The 20182-nt window shown below is 36.7% G+C and overlaps 1 protein-coding gene across 9 annotated transcripts in view; it reads right to left on the minus strand.

Moving 5' to 3' along the window:
- Window positions 1–20182, minus strand: part of AFTPH (aftiphilin) — a 44086-nt gene that overhangs the window by 11841 nt on the left and 12063 nt on the right. For 4 of the 9 annotated variants that reach the window (XM_063316728.1, XM_063316712.1, XM_063316720.1 and 1 more), the window contains 8 exons: window positions 17279–17427; window positions 16741–16867; window positions 16489–16545; window positions 14075–14197; window positions 11112–11172; window positions 9466–9549; window positions 6526–6649; window positions 4298–4753 (listed from right to left, as the gene is read on the minus strand). In XM_063316728.1, coding sequence (XP_063172798.1) covers window positions 4489–4753; window positions 6526–6649; window positions 9466–9549; window positions 11112–11172; window positions 14075–14197; window positions 16489–16545; window positions 16741–16867; window positions 17279–17427 — 990 coding nt within the window. In that variant the 3' untranslated portion in view covers window positions 4298–4488. Of the gene's footprint in view, window positions 1–4296; window positions 4754–6525; window positions 6650–9465; window positions 9550–11111; window positions 11173–14074; window positions 14198–16488; window positions 16546–16740; window positions 16868–17278; window positions 17428–20182 lie in introns of those variants that run through there. The other 5 variants (XM_063316705.1, XM_063316749.1, XM_063316741.1 and 2 more) reach the window with 5 other exon arrangements.

Raw genomic sequence — 20182 nt, forward strand, 5'->3', positions numbered from 1 at the left:
AGCAGGTTAAACAATATAAAGTAAGGTCATGCTCAGAGGCAGGTACAACATACAAATTCTTACATTTGGAAAGGTACCATTCAGTTCCATTTTTGGTACTTTATGCTCATATGCTCTTCATTTTATTTTATCTTTTAAAATTTCCTACTAGGTAGCTCCAACTACCTAGACATGCCTAGAGAGAGCTCAACTGAATCTCAAAAACTAAGCAGGGTTGGACCTGGATAGGACCTGGATGGGAGATTCCTAGGGACTATCAGGACTGCAGGCTAGGTTGGGAAGTCAAAAAACATCCCAGAAGGGGCAGTGGCAAATCACTTCCACACTGTTGCCAAGATAACTGCAGAGATGTGGAGTTACAGGAGTTGAGCTTGACTTGGAGACTTTATCTTTTATATCTGAATACTGCTTTGTTTTTAACCACCATTATTTGCGCTGTAACATTTTAAAAGTCACCTCGATGACTATAATAAGAAAACTATAGTTTTAGTAAATAATACTGTCAGTTTAATAGACCAGTAGAGCAAAATTCAGGCAACTCAGAGCAAATTTGTGAATGTCAGTCCAAATAGACCAGTAGACTGTACACAACTGACAAAGACAGTAAAACTGCGTTTGGATAACATCTACCATCCATGTGTTCCAGTAATGAAGTCAAGGAATGGTCTGAATGGCAAGAAAGGCTAAAGCCCTTGGTTTATTATTTTTAACAGAACACTGAACTGTGTCAGAAGGGAAACTTTCCTGTGCTTATAGTAGAACTGCTAAAGAACCAAGTTTAAAATAACCCAAGATCACTGAGGCTTAGTACTCCCCCTAGTGGCAAAATATTGAAGTATCATAAGAACTTTAGGTTAGCCTAACTTTCTTTTGCTTGGTGCCCTCTAGGCAGGTTAGATTTCATGCTGGCTAGACACTAGGAGCCCAATTCATCCGGATGTGTTTCAGATGAGAGAAGGCTATAGTGGCAATTTAGAATGATTGAGTTGCTAAGGGAAACAGTTTCTGAAATTTGGAATAGATTTCTTGTGAGGGACACATTTTATACTTCTGGGATGAGCATATCCTCAACTGTGAACAGAATTTAATGAAGGAATTCCAGCAATTAACTTGCAGGAAGCGAGTTGCAACCCTCTCCTTTTAGTAATTTTTTTTTCTTTTATTCTGCTCTTAAAAAGCAAATACTTCATTTTGTACAAAATTCAAATAGAAATCCTCACAACATACCAGGAAAACTGACAGGCTAGAAACATGATCAGGCACTCCCAGGGCAACTTATACAGTGCAGTGCAGTGCAGTGTAGTGCAGTGCAGTGCAGTGCAGTACACACACACACACACACACACACACACAGAGTATAAATAGAGGTATGAGAAAATCAATTGTACAAAGCAATGTGAAGTGCTACTGGGGATGTGAAAAACAGTTTGTGCATGAACTGTGCATGAACTGTGCTAAGCTTCAAATGACTGCTTTAGGCATTCCATACCAGGAACACAGCCATCCCAGTTCAAGTTGAGCTGCTTCCAGTTTTCTGTGCTTCTCTAGGCAATGTAAATGGAGTGCTGTCTTGCCTCCTGCCATCCAGAAACTGACTTTTGAGTTTTCCTGCCTGGACCAATACAGCATCCCGGACGAATCAGTGGCAGGGACCAGTAATTAAAGTTTTAGGCTTAGATCTGGAAAATCCAGGTTTAATTCCTCATTTGACTACCAAGCTCATTGGGTGACTTTGGGCCAGTTCTTTTCTCTCAGCCCAGCCAACCTCAGGAGGTGGTTGTGGGGATAAAAGTAAGGGTGATCTGAGGGAGTGGAATATTAGAAGGAAGCGGCAGACATTTAAGCAGCACATGGCACAGTGAGCCATTTTGGATTTGAATGCCATCAGGAGAGACAGAGAAGACCAGGAAGGCCCTTGCAAGGACTAGCAATTGGATTAGATCCTGACTCACTCCTGCTGCCTTATAATTGGTAGTTTTAATTGCCCTGAATGGAACATTCAGAAAGGCAGGATATAAATTTAATAATAAACAATGGGGGCCAGGTCCACATTGCTTACCCTGGCATCTTCCACAGTTCCTGACTGCTATAATGGCATTGGAGCATGACCTTGGGAGACAAGAGGAAGAACCACAGCCTAGACAACAGCCTGATAAATGAAATTTGAGTCAGAAAAAGGAAGGGTGGCAAAAGTACCTCAGAAGGGACCTCCCTGGTTTTGGGGGGAAAAAAGTGAGGGACAGGAGGGGTACTTTCAGACTTGCAAGATTCCGTTAATGTAACCTTACAATAAAGATAAAGCTAGTGCTCCTGGATGTGCTTATTTCAGTGCTCTGTCCACCTTCATACATAGCCATTGATGAGGTTGCTAGGCCCTGTTTACTGGCCTAGATGTGACAATTACAGTGCACTAGCCGTGAGGCCGCACTCCATATTTTGCACATGCAGCACAGAAGTGTTGCTCTGCTACCAAATGATAACCTAGGCAGAAGGGGGATTATTCTACTTGCAGTGTCATAATGCCATTGGCTACTTTCCTGGAACATAGCCGACTGTTCTTTTTTTGGTAAAAATTTAACTGTTATGGGGAAGTTAGAGTTGATGTAGCGAGTTTACATGAGTGTAGTCTTGAAGAAAAGGCAGGTAATTGAAAGAACACAGGCCAAGGCAAAATTGAATACATGCCCATGCACTACTGTGTTCTAGTTCAATGTAAATGTTGGGCATACTTTAATAGTGAATATAAAAGCAAAGAATATTAGTACAATATTAGTTTGGTTGACTTATTGAGGTAAGGTATACACGCACTCTGTACGTATTTGTGTGTCTGGCTGATACTGAAATTTAGGTTACCTTTATAAATGAAGTGAGCCTGTATCTTCAAAGGCAAACTGAAAGCTCCACGATCAATAGGACATAATAGCATGCGCAGTTGGTATATACACGCACACACACCACCCTAAGCTTATCAATCAAACAACATGTTGTTGTTTCAGAAAGTTCTCTATGCTGCTCTGGGTGGTTGATCTGAGTGTTGAGTATTTCAGAATGTTAACGTACATGCTGGGTACACTGAACAAGGTTATAAACAGCTGGGTAACTACTAGTTGGCAAAAAGAAAAAAGAAAAAGAAAAAAGAGACTCAGAACATCTTGACTTTTGCACCTCAAATCTGATAGCCCTAAATTAAAAGACACTGCTGATTTGCTTTGGCTTGGCTTGCTGAACTTTTACTGTTACTGTACTCTGTGCACTCCTTTGTGCCACCTTTTTGGAACTTTTTTTTTTTAAGACTATGGTTGTTGATCTGGGCTGGTTTGTTGAGCTTTGGTGAGAATTGCTCCTTTTTACTGGATGCTCAGAATATAATTTGTACCCTCTGAGATTGTGTGTCTGGATGACCTTTAGAAGCCATTCCCTAGAGGTAACTGAAAGAAATGTAGGCTAGCTGTGTATTTTATTTTTTTTTAAAAAGGAACATTAAATAATTATGCTCCACAGATTTCTTTCAATTAGCATCTCCAGGGCAAGGCTCTTATTAGTGCACCCATAGGAAACATAAGCTTCCATAAATTATATGGGATTTTAAAAAACATTTTCTGAAGTGAAATAGGTTTTAGCCTGTGATCCTGGGGAAGTGGGTAGGGTTCTATGTGACATTAGCTCTTTTATCAGTGGATTAGATTCCTGCCCTTTGTGGTTGCTGAAGGCCTCCAGCAAGGTGATAGGAGACTGGTCAGAATGGTGGAAAATGTATCCCCAGCAGTGGGGTGGTCCTGCCTGCCTTGAAAGAGATGATGGTGCACCCCCTCCTGGAAAGGTCATTGCTTGAAATAGATGTTTTAGAGAACTACTGCCTTGCTTCCAATCTTCTCTTTTTGGGGAAGGCAGTTGAGAAGGTGGTGGGTAGACAGTTGTATGGGACCCCGGATAAAGCAGATTATCTGAACACTTTCCAATTGGGTTTCAGGTCTGTACAGAAATAGGACCACAATGATTGCTCTTGCAGATGATCTGTGGTGGTACTAGAATAGAGGCAGTGGAATCCTCCTGGTCATTCTAGATATCTGAGCAGCCTTTAATACCATTGACCATGATAACCTTCTAGACCACCTTTGGGAGTTGTGGGTGGGGGATACTATTTTGCAGTAGTTCTCCTTTCTCTAGGGTCATGTCCAGTTGGTAGGGGGAAGCATTTGAGCCATAGAGCCCTCCATTGTGGGTTGTCATGGGGTTTGTTCCTCTTACCCTTCGCATTTAACACTGACTTGAAGCTGCTGGGGAAGGTCATCCAGCAGCATGGTGTCAGATATCATCTGATTCTGATAGTATTTAGCTGTACATTTTAATCCTGGATCAAACAGGAAATGCAGCCAAGACGCTGTTCTGGTATCTGGAGATTGGGAGGGTTGCTGCACTTGAAGACCATCCAGATGAAGCTAGAGTTGGCCAGTTAGAGGTATGTCTCATCACACCTGAGCGACACTACTATTGAGCTGCATGGTTATCAGCTGGCTTCTGTGTGTAGTTCAAGATGCTGGCTGTCACCTTTAAAGGCAGACATGGCTTAGGACCTGGGTACCTTTGGGGACTCTGGAGGGCTCTTTGGAGGTTTCTATTCTGATGGAATGTTGTCACCAATAGTTGCAGTGATGGGCCTTCTCTGTTGCTGCTCCCCTTCTCTGGAAATGCATCCCCTGAGATTTGACTGGCACCAACCCTGTTAAAGTTTGGTAAATCCATTAAGATCTGGCTGTCACAAAAAAGGGATTGGTATGAATTTCTGGATTGTTCTTTCTTGGTGTGATATAAGTGACAGTTGTTATTTTAATTGTGTTTGTTTTAATATTTTTACTGTAACTGGGAAAGTAAGCTGCTTAGAGTATGATTGAAGAAACCTATAAGCCTGATAAATAAATAATTCAGTTGACCCCCTCACCCAATTTTTCTGCAGTTTGGATGGCAGGTGGCAGCCAGTATGGATTGTCACTCCACCTGTTTTTGTGGCCCTGGAGTATAAAACAAGAGAGCAAGGGGTTCATACTGAGTTCTCATTGTTTCCTATAGCCAGAACACTTGAACCATATTTTTTTGTTGTTCCCTTGAATGCAGTTACTTTGGAATATTCCAATGGAATGCTTTGGGTGGAGCAGTCTGTCCTAAGATCAAAAGAAAACTTTACATTTTATCCACATACCTTATTACCACTTAAGCTTGGGGCTAGACAGACTACAGTACTGAGAAGGTTTAGGTTTAAGCTATAGCAACTGCTGATTCAGAATGAGTGGATTTACTCAGTTTAAAAGCATTGTTAGATTTTTCATGCCCCCACAAACTGTACTGTAATGTACAGTCTGCTGATATATATGTGTGAATAATCACTTATGTTCCAAGTCAGGCAAGAACAGTGTCAGAATAAAGAGCCACAAAAAACACAATTCGCTCAAATGTATGAACTGTTCTCTAGAAAACCAGTACTCCCACATTCACACTCTATTGTATCGGCAACTTGCGTACTCACTTTTTCAAAGCAAAGGCAAAATATAAAAACAAACTGGCCAGTCATATATTTATATGCCATGCCCAACCATAACCTGAGTGCAATCCTTTATTTTACTGGCCTATCAGAGTCCAAGATCCCATACTTAGCAGCCTATAATTATTCTGCTCAAGTTTTTGCAACCTTTCTTCCAAATCAGATACTGAATGGCTTCTGTTTCTCAGGAAGCCCATTCCTGGTCAATGCCTGATATTTACACCAAAAACATAAGGTACATCAAGTGGAGAGTGAAAGAATTGCAAAGTTTAGAAATAGGAAGCAAATTATGCTCAAGAGTGTGCGCAAGTGTGTGTAGATGCATGTGTGTGTTCTGTGTGTTTTACATACACCTAAATAAATCAGTACATTTCTGAAGATACCATGTGAGCCATTCGCTACAACAGTATAGTAATTATGGTTCATGTGTCATTTGTAGTAAATTGTAAGTTTTAGGGAAGTTTATGGCATGAGGAATATCAGCCTTGTGGCATACTCCTGAGCTTTCACCAGTGTAACTAAGACACTAGATGCCAGCATATTCCGGCAGCAGGCTAAAAGTTAGAAAAGCAACAGTTTTAACAACCCATTTCAATCCAATAAAAAACTGACATGGTAATTATGGTGTTAAGAAGCACAGTAGTGACTGTAGTCTTAACACTAGCAGTGTGAGAGATCCAGCCATTATATCATCCTCATCCTCATCTTCAGTGAGGCTGCCCATCATCAAGTGACTGGTCCATTAGCAACATTAAAAACAGCCCCAAAACAATCTCTGCTACTGATATGGTTTTTCATGATTGGCATGTATTGTTTTTACCTCAGGCATCATGGGTTATTGGTTATAGCTGTTGTTTTAATCCTTGTATATCACCCAGTTGTGAGATGGGCAGCCTAATCAATCACTCTATGAATCAATCAATCAAATAAATTTACAAAATATATCAGTGTTCACAAATCATTAAATGTCACTAGTCAATGCAATTTACCTTGCTGATGTGCTTGCTTTCTCTACTGTAGACATTAGCTTTGCAAATGCATCAGTCACTTTACTGGTGGTTTTGGAAGTTTCTAGCTTGGAAGTTGTCAACTCATACAATTCTGGATCCACACCTTATAGCATAAAATTATAATCAGTAGCAGATAGCAGAAATTGCATGCATACAATCTCAGTCAAGGAATTTTTATTTCCATTGTCTGTAAACATCTGAACTATCAACATTCCTAATAAGCAAATCATATACATTTTGTTAATTTCCATCACATTCTATTAAGTGAGAATCAGAGCAGCAGATAAAACTGACATAAAAGCCAGACAGAAGTCTACACTAAATTAAATTGTATTTTTTTATGAGATCATAAAACAGAATACTTTCAGTTCTATACAGTATTACTGTGTAACATACATTTTTATTCCATTATCATTACACAAGTAGTATTTAGAATTTGCATGCTGTTTTTCTCCATGTAAGTAATGGAAAAAAGTTTAAGAATTTTTTTTTTAATTTTTGGTTCCTCCCCTTTTATAAGAATGTTTTTAAGGAAGGCATGGATCCTTGAAACCAATAGGAACCCTAAAAATAATTAAAATAAACCTATTTATGGAATCCTAGCATTTTCAGGACAAACTGTAAATTCAACACTTTAAAAAAAAGCCGTATCTAGGAGTAGAAACTGGCAACCCAAAAAGAGAGAATAGTTAATATACTGCTACTATAATGAGGACTTCAAGGTAAGAAGCCCAACTGTTTTCAGCAACTAGCTTTATGAAGATTAAAGTGCATATAATTTGTAATTTCTTATCATCATCAAAGAAAACTTTTAGTTAAACCAAAGATAAAGCCCTTGTCACCCTATACCCACTACAAACCTGTGACTACTCAACTGAAAATATGGAGGTAACATATGAACGTTAAACCAAGGTATTATTTTAAATATTTTCAGATGTTTACAGAATTCTTAAATAAACAGAAACATACGTTGAAAAAATATACAGTTAAAAAAAAGTTTCAGAAATCCCATTAAGGTATGCCAGCACGTAAATCTGCAAGCATTTTAAAATTTAAAAATCACAATTAAATCATGTGATATATTTACCATATTGTTACAATTAACATTTTCAAGCTATTAGTCAATAACATTCAGTAGCTAAAACTGATTATCTTCACATATGATTAAGAAATAACTGCTAAAGATGTTCTAAATTTTATTTCACAATTTTTTAATCCAAGGCCTTTTTTTAAAAAAAAAGTGAATATGAAGTATGACTATGTAGGTACTACTAATCATCTCGTGATGCCTGGAAATTTCCATACTACTTTAATATAAAAATGGTCATATTTAAAAACCTTAATGAGTTTGAGAGAATTCAGGATCTAACTTAAGACCAAGCTGCAAGTTTAGGAACAGACACACACTGTTACATACTTTCAACACTCAAGAGTTGCAGGTTAGAAGCAAATGACTTTCCAAGAAACAAGACAGATGTCACTACTTCCTATATATTTCCATTAATTTGATGACAAAATTTTAATGAAAACTCAAAAATAGGTAACTATGTACTTCCACAACAATTATTTTAAATTAATGTCAGAAATCAAATTTGATTTTACAAGAGACCAATAACTGTGCACTAATGACCAATACTATGAAAATTAAAATTGATGGATTAAAATTAATCTATCAAATAATATGTAAGCTTCATACAAAACTCAATCACCAACTTCCAGCAAATATGATTTACTTGTCAATTCTAACTTGCAGTACTCAAACGTTAAAAATGGTCTCCTTCATAGCACAATACTCCACCAAAAGCTGTTACATCTATAAAGAGACAGGACGATCTTTCCAGACATTTGGTCACCAAAGCTTAACAGAGCTTGTTCTCCTCTACCCTTCTCATGTGTACACAGAGGCATGGTTTGCCACGGAAATATAGCTGAACTCCAAGCAGAATACTAGAATGATACAGTAGAGATGCAGTATATCCAGGTCTTTCAGTCTCATAATAGCTTGGACTTCCATTAAGTGCCCCTGGAACAATACCAGGCCAGAGAGGCCTCAGCTACATCCTAAAATGGATACCTCCACCCAGAGGAGAATCTTGCCTCAAGCAGTCAGTTGTTTAAGATCCATATAGAGAGTTCAAAGAGCAGAAGAGACTTAGATACAGAGCAAGGCTGTATCTGCAGCATTTAACAGAACAAACTTGATGAATGACCATTTCTTTTTAAAAATTAATTTTGCTACAGATCAATCATTCAAGTATACTGAAACCTTTACCTATCAAGAGAATTAAACAGAAGCAGAATATACTCTGTTAAGCATGCCCAACCATCTCATATTTCATCCTAACCTGGCAGGGTATTTTCATATTCAGCCTTAAAATATTTCAAAAAATATTTCACAATGTGTCTGTGCAGAACTACAATACATATTTTTGTCCTAATACCAACTTTTCAGTTTTTCTACAAGTAGCTAGATGCCAGCTCTTTCTTATGAACTCCATTAGTTGCAGCTGTCTATTTCTACCTTCTGTAGATTTTGATATTGAAACCAATAAACTTAATCTCAAACTGAAAGGTAGATAACGATCTGAAAATATTCTTAGCAATACTTTTATTTTGTTCCAACCACGTTTTAAAGTTGGATAACTCTGGATTAAACACATCAATTAGAACAGTGCATTTGAGGTATAAAATTAATAAAACTAATTATCAAACTTGCAGTTCAATAGGAAAAAAAAAGAAAGTAGTATTAACTACTGATTGGAACAAATTATGGAGGAAGAAGCTGTGTGTCAAAGATTAGCATCCAAGAATAAATTAAAACCCATATATTCTTGTTTGTAGGAAAGTCACATAATGCAGCTCATGCTTTTAGTACAAAAGTTAAGAGATTAAATGTGCAGTGTTTAGTGTTTGGCTGACCTGGGATGGTGGTGGTGGTGCTAGAGCTACTGTCATCCACGGGCCCAAAGAAATCAAGGTTCAGAAGAGTGGAACCTCCACGAGCTTGAAATTCAGTGACCATGTTGGTAGGCAGCCATACAGAAGGTAAGCCAAGGGAGGGATTTGTGTGTAAAAAGGGGTAAGACACACACTTGAACATGCCAGTTATAATTAGTACTTATTACATCATTTTATAAAAAATATAATGGTGCTTACAAGATTAGTTTGCAGTTTCTATAGGTGTTAACAAGTCAATGTACATTCTCATGTACAAATGCAGCAAGGATTCCAATACTAGTAACTTAAAAGCTAGCCCACATTTCCAGAACAATGGACAGAACCAGAGAGGATCAGAAGGGTATGTCCAATTAAAGGGAAACAATTTTGTAATTTCAAAGCCACTCTTCTAAGTGAAACAAGATATTGCCGTCTTAGTACAAATTGTAGTAAATGTGTATAACTTTACAATCTTAAATTGTACATGGTCGATTAATAATGTGTGGTCTATAAAAATACAGCGAAGACTGTATGATCTCATTTTATACTCTCTTCAAATTTTATTGTGTGCTTTGTTCCTTGCTTCCTTATGATAATTAATAGCTCATAATACATTGCCCCAGGTGCTTGGCAGGCATAGAATGTGATTTATAAATTTAATAAATATCATACCAAAACAATATATAGGAAAATTGGTAGTAATAGTTCTCATTACAACCAACTCCTTGGTGCCAAGTTACATTGTTCCCCTTTAATACTGAAACAGAAAAATCAGTAATACATTTTAAAGAAATTTTTAAACGAAAGCATGATGAATTGACTGAAGAAATAAGACACCAGACAACAGCAAGAGAGTCCATCCAGGCTTTCCTTCAGCACCTTCATATGAATCACAAAATCGTAACATCCTCAAACACTGTTTAGCAATGTTTTCAGTTCACCGACATGGCTGGTAATTATGACGTATGACTGAACTGTAACAGAATAGACGCCATGTTTACTAGATCTTAATTTATCAGATGTTGTTTAATTTACATATTTTTACATTTTGAAGCTTTGTTCTTATTTTTGGCACTTAACTAGAGAAAATCATGACAATACAGTTTGTGGCCATTAACAAAAAGATTTACTCTAGTAAATTTCACAATGAACAAAACTTAAAGTGGACTAGCATTTTATCATATACAATATTTGTACATGGTTGAAAAGTAGCTTTTAAAAAGTGAATGTTTTACAAACAGATTTTGATAAAAACTTGGAAGCAATTACTACACACTTGATCTTGCTATTTAGAACTACAAAGAAGCCTAAATAGGCAACAGTCTGTTGGGATGAAAGCTATAAACTAAGTATAAATAATCTTACCTATTCTAAACTTAGGTCATGGTAATACAATATTTTATTCCACAGTGATGTGTATGTAACACAAATTGAGCAAAAATAAGTCTTACCTTGCTCTTAAACACTACAGACTGCTTTAAATTGGGCATAGCTAAACAGAAAGAAAGCCTGAATTTCCAAAGTTAAGAAAAATATATATTTAAGCTATCAGCAGAGAGACGTTTGTCTGAATTTTGTAGCTTTCTTAACTCTAGCTCTGGTGCTAGAGGCTCTACGGAGAGACGTACCATCTAAAGGGTTAGTAAGGCCACTGCTACTCCAGTCAAACTGGACAGGTGGTAGAGATTCCTAGAGTTGAAAAGTCAGAAATCAGATTTATAGTTAGGTCATAGTATAATAAAATGTCTTATGTGAAGTTCTCTTTGGCTTGCAAGCAAAAAGGCTACCACTGAAAAGACAAGACTCAAAGTACAATGCCTGAAATGTTCAAAATGAAATCCTTAAAATGCATTTCATGTAACCCATGAAAAGGTGTAATTATTTCCTAGTACTGGGAGGCCTGGATATGTATGATGGACATAGGTATCCATGCCAGTATGTATTTACAAGTTACAGTATATTATTCCAGACAGAGATATTGCTCTGACACAACAGGCAGATAACAATGGTATAAATGATTAATGCAAGGAAAATAGAACAGTAACAACAAAAACAGCAAAACAAAACACGATTTTCTAATTTTTCAGCTTTGAAAATACCAAAAATACCAATCACAATATATTTAATCAGGTATATGCAACAGATGAATAAAAATGGATCACTGGATCTCTAAATAATTATAGTAAAGTCATAATTACTAATTTTGAAAAAACAGTCCTGAGTTGCACTTAAAGCAAAGTTATGTGCACTTAACATTTCAAAAGACTGGCTAGTACACTTGGCTAGGGCATTAAGTATGAACTAGAATGAAGAAAACAACAAAAGATATATGAACTACTACTACGACCTACATTTCTGTTTTTGAAGCATAAGACAAAGGAAGAGTTGCAAACTGATAATTAGTAGTGTATACTTCATTTTTTTAAAAGCTCCAGATGCTGCCATTCACAAGAATAGAAGGACTGCTCTTATTTGTAAAGGAATCAAGGATCCAGGAGAAACTTCCTACTGGAGAAAGGACATGGGATTTTTTTCTAGTTATGCCTTTCCTCTGTAATCCCACAGTGCCATGCTACTCTAAAAAATCCCCCAGAGCCTACAGCTGTTTTACAGGACAATGCTAAAAAAAGGGGAATTAACAAAAATTAACATCTTCTAAAATAAACAGAAGTCTTCTGAGCACAAATCTGAATCTAAACTAAATGTTACAAAGTATCTCTAGATCCTAAGTTTATCCAGATAGGGAAAGAGAATAAAACTACTGCCCCTTAAAGCTTAATGATGTTTATCTGGAAATAAGCAAATACAAGTCCCTTTATTACCATCTAATATTTTATCTCTTGTGCAGATGTTGCCCTTTCCATCTGATATTTCTGTTTAGCATATTCATTCTGAACTGTATCTCTTTCTTGCAAAAAGGCATAAATGCAAGGCAAGATCAAAATGTGTCAACAGATGGTTTCACTAAATCTTCTTTAACTACAACTACAGCTTGCAAAACTAAACAGTGTAAATACTGAATGTATAGTGCACAAGAAAACAATTTAGGATTTTACTTAGTGTTTTATGTAACTTAAATTATGACAGAATACATAATTTATTCAAATAGTCCAGGTGCCCAACCCTCCAAGGTTCTACTTGCAGGAAACTAAAATTCCTTACCCTCTAGGTATGTCCCAGCCTGACACTGCAATCTTAGAGGAGAGTCTTTTAACCTACTCAGTAGGGAGGAGCACAATGTAATAGCACCACTTTGGCCAATCTTTACATACCTCTAGGAACAACTGGGGATGACCAGGACAATTCCCATATCAATGCCAAACATATCTGAGGATGTCCAGCACTGGCACGGAAATACCATCATCTATTACAAGAACATTTACAGCAGGTTTTGTTTTGTATCACATAGAAGAGAATCAAGTATCTCAAGATATTGTGGATCTTACCTAAAGTGAAGTATAAGAAATGTCAAAAAATGCTACTACTTCCATTATTGCCATGATAATTTTCAATGGAAAGGAAATATAAGACAGCAATACTTCATTAAGCTATCTTCTGGCAGAGCCTGAACTATGTGATTCAAAGCTTCCACATTCTTTGTGAAGAAACTCATCTAATCACTTCATTATTTTGAATGTATTTCTATTTGAATATATGTTTTGTTTTAAAAACCAAAAGATAAAAAATAAATATCTACTACCTGTACATTACATTTTATTTTGTTCATATCCTCAAAAGAAGATTTCAGTATTAGTTGCTCTTCCCCGCATTACACCAAAATCAAAATAATTGTATATAATATATACAATCTTTATTTAAATGCTATTTTTAAATTAAGAAAAAAAATAGCTATTCTATCACTTCTATCAACAGTAGGATTTCTGTTCAATACCAAAAGGGGAAACAGAGTTTAAATAAAACATAAATGTAATAGGAAAAGCATAAATGTTTTTTTCTAAAAAATCCTAGCAGTTTTAGCACAGAAAAGGGCAATATAAATAGGCCCAAAAATGATTTGTTAAATGAACCATTGTTATCTGTTAGAAGTGTAGCTGTTCAAGTTATTTACTATTGCTAGAAAACAGACAACCATTAAGAGAAAACAGACTAAGACTTCTTTTCTCTGGCTAAGAAAGACTTTGGAAACAGGCTTCATTTACTCACATGGGAAGAAAATCCAAGATAGAGAACTGCTAGGGAGGTGGCACATGAACTTAGATAACACAAGAAACTGAAACTAATGGGACATGCTACACCCAAATTAAGTGGTTAGGAGTTTGTTTGCCCAATGCGTCTTTTATTTTCTCTCCCCACTGGTCCCTTATCCACCCAATCTGGAGGGTTTCCCAAGCTTTAGTAGCAGATTGGTAGATGTTCAACAGGAGGGAGAATCAAGAAATAATTCATTCCTACTCACAGATGTTCCATCAGCAGATGGATACTAATGGATCTAGCTCTGACAAAAAAATCCAAGAGCTTTTGCTGAGCATATGAAGATTATTTATATTTTCCAGGCAGGTGGGCAGAATTTTGGATACTGTCGTTAAGAATGTACTGATTAAAAAGACCATCCTTCTTCTTCTTTTTTTACCTGTAACTGATCAGGTGTACATAGATTAATTTCTGGTGATATAGCAGAAGTCTGTCCTATTGAAGCTATTTTCTCCGCAGCCGAAATTGGTTTCATGGGTTCCTTTGTAGGCTCTAACATACCCTAGAAATGAACACATAACACACCACTTTTGTAACAATGAATAAATGCCAAAGCATATTTTTAAAACAATGATTTCTGTCTAGTGCATTTACTATTTAGCATAAAGGAAGATTTACTTCCGGTTTACAAAGAAAAAGAAGACTAGCATTGTTATATTTATTTTTATTGTTATGTTCAAAATCATGGAAACATTCATTACTTCTTTTTAAATACAATTCTATAGTGTGAAAATAAAGGTGTTTTTTGTTTAATTCTATTCTCCAAAGAGCTAATTGAATCTCATTGCAAAAATATATCAACCTAACATTTTTTTTAAAAAAATTATCCCACCTTTATTATTTTTATAACTAACTCAAGGCAGCAAACATACCTAATACTCCTCCCTCCTCTTTTCCCCACAACAACAACCCTGTGAGGTGAGTTGGGCTGAGTGTGTGTGACTGGCCCATGGTCACCCAGTCAGCTTTCATGCCTAAGGCGGGACTAGAACTCAGACTCCTAGTTTCTAGCCTGGTGCCTATTTTGTGTTTATATTTACATTACAGTATAACAGTGTAATTTGTATATGCTGCTGAATGATGGAGAGTGGGTGCTTTCATACCACCACCATTTTTTACTCTGCAACCCCTCCGCCCCCCACAGTTTGTGGCTGACCTGCATTTGTCCTCATTGTTAACATCAAAGGGATCTCAGAGTATTTCCCCAGATGACCAATTAGTGCAGAAAACAGCATCTATCCTCCAGCCCACACCCCACACTGTTTTATTCATGTATTGATTTAAACCACTGTCATTACTGGAGAAGAGCACAAGAGCCATATGATCCATCCCCAAGCTCTGCAGAGCTCCAGTGTCTCAAACGAAAACTGGACTGTTTGTAGTTTGTGAGGTGATGCAGCTGCTCTACAACTCTTATTGTCCGTATCCATTATCAGTATCACCAGAAGTACTAGTGTTCTCTGTTTAAAATGATTTGGCTAAAGATGGAATAGCAGTTTTACCACACAAAAAGCATGATTCAGATGTGACATCTTTATAGCTTGGGTTTTGCTCTCTCATTTCCTAGTTAGTAATAAATAGTTATGTCATCACATATGAATCAGGCAAGTTATGCAATGATTTGTAATCAATTCCCAAAACATAAGTGAATATCAATTCAAATTGGGATTTTCAATTTTGATCTGGAGGCAAAATATGATCTGAGCATTTATAATTTGTCTAATTCAAGCAACATCTCAATCTAATGTATTTTCTGAACTTGGGGAAAAATGGAAGAATTTGGAATATGCAAAGGAGGATGGGGGATGAATGGACCTAACAGTCAAAAGGGTTTATGACTTTCCTTAAGTATCTAACGATCATGTGAAATCTAAGGAAAGACCTATTTAAGATACTGTAGCTTCTGTTTCTATGATTAACTATCAGATGTTCTCAACCAAATGTCCTACAAAGTGGACATGAATGCAGCATGACACTCCTGCTTGTGTCCCAGAGCAAATGGTATTCAAGAACATTTCTGCATAGCTTGAGCACAAAATATCTGATCCAAAAATGCAACTGGGTTTGTTGTCCAATTCTGATGCAGACCACAAAAGACCTCAAAAGCTCTATTATGAGCTAAGTTATTATCACACGATACAGCTCCTAGTCATCCACTCAGTCTCAAATCTGCTCCATAGCATATGAGGAAACATGCAGAGAAGTGGAAGAATCTTACATTAAGTAATAGCATTCCCTCAGTACAATAATATCACAAGGTATGATGGTGTACTAATAAATAAAACTAATTAAATGCTATTCTAGTATATTTAAAACTTAAATAACTGGTACACTTACAATTATTTCTGAACTGAAATTTAAATTTTACTAGCTCAGCTTGTTCAATTTATGGATATAGACTAAATAACACAAAGTGAAAAGAGAGAGAGAAAATATGTGCTTTACAGGTGAAACACAGTTGTGAAAAAAGCAGACATAAAAAAGAAAATTCCTGTCCAGGGACAGAGTATTTATCATGCTGTTAAAATCTGACTTCTGTTCTTTAAAACAGCATAGTAAAATTTGGTTATTGCCAAAGATGTGGCATCATACTGGTCAGCCAGCAATACTTTATAGAAATGGTTAGTATATCCTGAAAAGTCCACAAAAAGGTGCAAAATACCTATTTGTATTATTTCCATAAAAGAGGCAATATAATAAAACATGACTTAGGGTTTCCACTGCATCTGACCGGCAAGGGCATTAGCTTTTACTATTATGAGGATACAACTGCATTGAGCTGTTGGAACTTACCAGTCCTGCTGCATACATGGGCACTATGACAGGCTGCTTCTTGTTACCTGTGAAGAGCTAAAACAAAAGACATTTCCATCTAATTAGTCTAAGTTATTTGCGAAGTTATCCAATTAGTCTCAAGAACCATTTTTCAAAAAAGAAAGACCAACAGTTTCATGGGCTTACTTATGAAATATACGATTTCATATAAAATTACTCCCATATACTATTCGCGATTCCAGAAGAGTTTCTACGTAACTGAAAACTCACAATGTTTCGTGTGTCGATTCCCAAAGAGCAGAGGAGCTTTTTGTTGCTATGGGAGCCACCCCACTGGTATCGCAGTCCATAAGCATCATGGATATCCTGAAGCTCTGCCCACACATCAAGGAGTTCCCTACAGAGCAAGTTATAAGTCAAGAGGAACAGCAGCGAAAAACACTGGCACTCAGCAGGTTTAGTTGCTTTCTTCTGCATTTTTAAATGACTGGCATGTTAAAAAGTACTAATTAAAATCCCACCCAAACATCTAACCTCCAGGGAAATAACACTGATGTTTACAGAACAATTCTTTCACCATATAATGAGAAAATGAGGTTTACAGCCAATAGATTGGTGTCCACTTGGAAGTTAATATCATAAATAATTCATTGTATGTTTAAGTAATACCCCACATCCAAATTATCTATTTCACTGTCAAATTAAAAACGTGCTATTTCCGCCCAACAGGAGAGTCTGTCTCAGAAAACGTTACCAAAAATGTACATGTGTTCTTCTCCATGTCTTGATCGCACTAAATGTTCCATACCTTTCTGACAAGTTCTCTACTGTCCTCTCTGCTTTTCTGCTCACTTCCAACAGGAGATTTAAAGGAGGAATTTCCTCTTTCATTTCAGAAACAAGTACAGGAGGAAAACAGGCCTCAAATATTCGTTCAAGGCGATTTAGAAGCACAACCTGTATTAGGACACAGAAAACCAATTTGGTTCTGAAAATTATGTAACTTTTTAATTAAAGGAAAAAAAATGACATGATGACTTTCAGATAAAATTATCTACACTACAGCTCCTAGAACTTCCTGCAAATCTCAGAGAAGGTGGTAGGACATCAAGCAGAAACATCTCCTATAAGCAATATGAACATATATTTACCTAATTTTCTGTTATTCACAACCATATTTGACTGTACAGGTAGTCCTCATTCCGTGACCACCTGTTCAGTGACAGAAGTTATGATGGCACTGAATGAGGGGACTTATGACCGTTCCTTGTAGTTGCGGTTGTTGCAGCGTCCCCGCAGCCACATGATTGCAATTCAGGCACTTGGCAACCGATATGCAATTATGACAGTCACAGCATCCCGTGATCATGTGATCACCATCTGCAATCTTCACTGCTGGCTTCTGACGAGCAAAGTCAATGGGGAAGCCAGCAGTAGGTCACAAATGGCAATCATGTGACTGTGGGATGCTGTGACCGCATGGGATTCGCCTAACAACGGCAACTGGAACTGCCTCAACTGCTGTCGTAAGTTGGCATGGTCACGTGACATTGCACTTTACAACCGTGTCACTTAGCAACAGAGTTGCTGGTCCCAATTACCAATTAAGTGAGAACTACCTGTAGTCAGAATTTTCCAAGCAAGTGAAACCACTATTTATTTGTGAGTAGCTGCAAGTCTTTCAAAATTTTGTTGTTATACCCTGCATTAATATAATAGAGCTTCAATAGCCTTGATGAGTTTGTTTCATGACCTGACCTACCTTGAAGAGCTGACAAATATTTTGGGGTCACATGTACCACCTCCCTAAGCTTCTGGTAGAGGCCTAAAAGTGCTTTCCACAGTTGCTGCCAAAATTCTCCAGCAAAAAATTATGCTAAATTTCAATTACAATCCTCTTGGAAACAGTACAATATTTAGGATACTTTTCTGAAAAGGTTATGATTAATTTAAAAAAATTAAAATAAAAACAAATCAGGACAGCAGGTATTTAAGATTTATGGATGTCCTTTGGATCAATTTAAACTTAGAAATACTTTGGAATTGATCTCTTTAAATGTTCTACTTGATGACAACATAATTGTGTGTTTATTTAACTATGCAGACATATTCAAGGCTTGGATGTTATCTTCCATTTCATGAAAAATTGGGCCAATGATAGTAAAATTATACCTACTGTGTTATTCTGCATCATCTGCTAAGGCTTTTAGAGCTTTTTAAACATCTTAAAAGCATTTGGCTGGGCAGTGCTGGAGGCAGATTTCTTTAAAAAGTATGTTTGAGTCAACATTAATTCATATCCTCCTTCCTATTCTGGTCTACCAACTATTTCTTGGCCACACTCACTTCTGAGTGAATTTATGGAACAGTGCACAATGCAACCCTGCTATAAGGCTGAGATGCACAACTTCTTTGGGCTGAAGGTACCTTTGAGTGTCAAGGCAAGGGCTACAGACTCCAGAATAGGCAGGTTCAACAAAAAGAAAATTTGATAGAATTTAGTATTTTAATTTGTGGCTAATATGATTATTTCCTAAGTAATTAAAATTTTTCCTATTCTTCATATTCAAAATTACAACTTGGTAGCCATCTTGGAAGGGACTGCATTCAAGAACTTCAGGACCCTTGAGCAACATGGGGTCATAGTTGTGCACATTGTAACAAGATAAAGCAAGGGCTTTATTTTGCCCACAAGTTGATTAATAATCATATTTATGTCAATCTACCTTTACAGCATGTCTTGTAAAGTAGATTTTTAGTTTAATTATGATCATTCAAAGTTAAAAAGGAAGTCTTTATGTTAGAGAATAATCTGCTGCATCCCTGCCAAAAGCAATTGGGCATGGTCCTTAGAGCCCCTCAAAAGTTGTCACTGAATTGTCATTTTTAATGTGACAAAAGAAATTATTAAATAAATATATATGCTCTCAAGTCAAATTCCTAGTGTTTACATGGATATAACCATGAAGTTTTCTTGATTACAATATGGATGGTGTTTGCCACTGCCTTCTTTCATAGTGTTTTTCAACTTTAAGTACAGCCTACATACCTGGTGACCTCCCATCCAAATACTAACCAGGTTTGACTCTGCTTAGCTTCTGTTCCCAGAGAAGGTTGACTCAGGTCAAGATTGACCAAAGTCTGCCATCTGCTGAGACAATTGTTAAATACAGGAGATTAACACAAGGCAACATAAACTACTTTGAAATATTGTCTAGAAAACTGAATGGATGTGTCCATAAAGTCACAAGACACTGAGTTCAATGTGAAGGATGCTTAACTCTTCATCAAATTTAATTTCTGCTCTAGTCTGATACATATCTTTGTTTTGTCACTTGCAGGCCGACTATGACCTTAATGCAAAAAGGACCATAGCAGTCCTGATATAAATCGTATTACTTTGTAGCATTCATATGTAGATACATCAATCTTTATCAAGCTGTTTTGCTTAAGAAAATGAAGAAGTTCCTGCCACTGTAAGGCATTATCCCATTTTGGAAATACTGTTTTCAACTAAAGACAGAAAATACAATATTGCTTAAAGTAAAACACCAAATTTAGTAAACTAAAATTCCTATTAAATATTGTAGATCTAAATATACCTTCTATTTGCAGAATATTAAGGAGCTCTTTCAGAAGAAAAGTGAGCTCCTGCAAAAGGAATTTTACAAGTACTAACTTGATTTCAGATGAGTCAAGTACAATCACTCCT

This window comes from Candoia aspera, chromosome 1, assembly GCF_035149785.1.
Source record: "Candoia aspera isolate rCanAsp1 chromosome 1, rCanAsp1.hap2, whole genome shotgun sequence".
Classification (NCBI taxonomy): Eukaryota; Metazoa; Chordata; class Lepidosauria; order Squamata; family Boidae; genus Candoia; species Candoia aspera.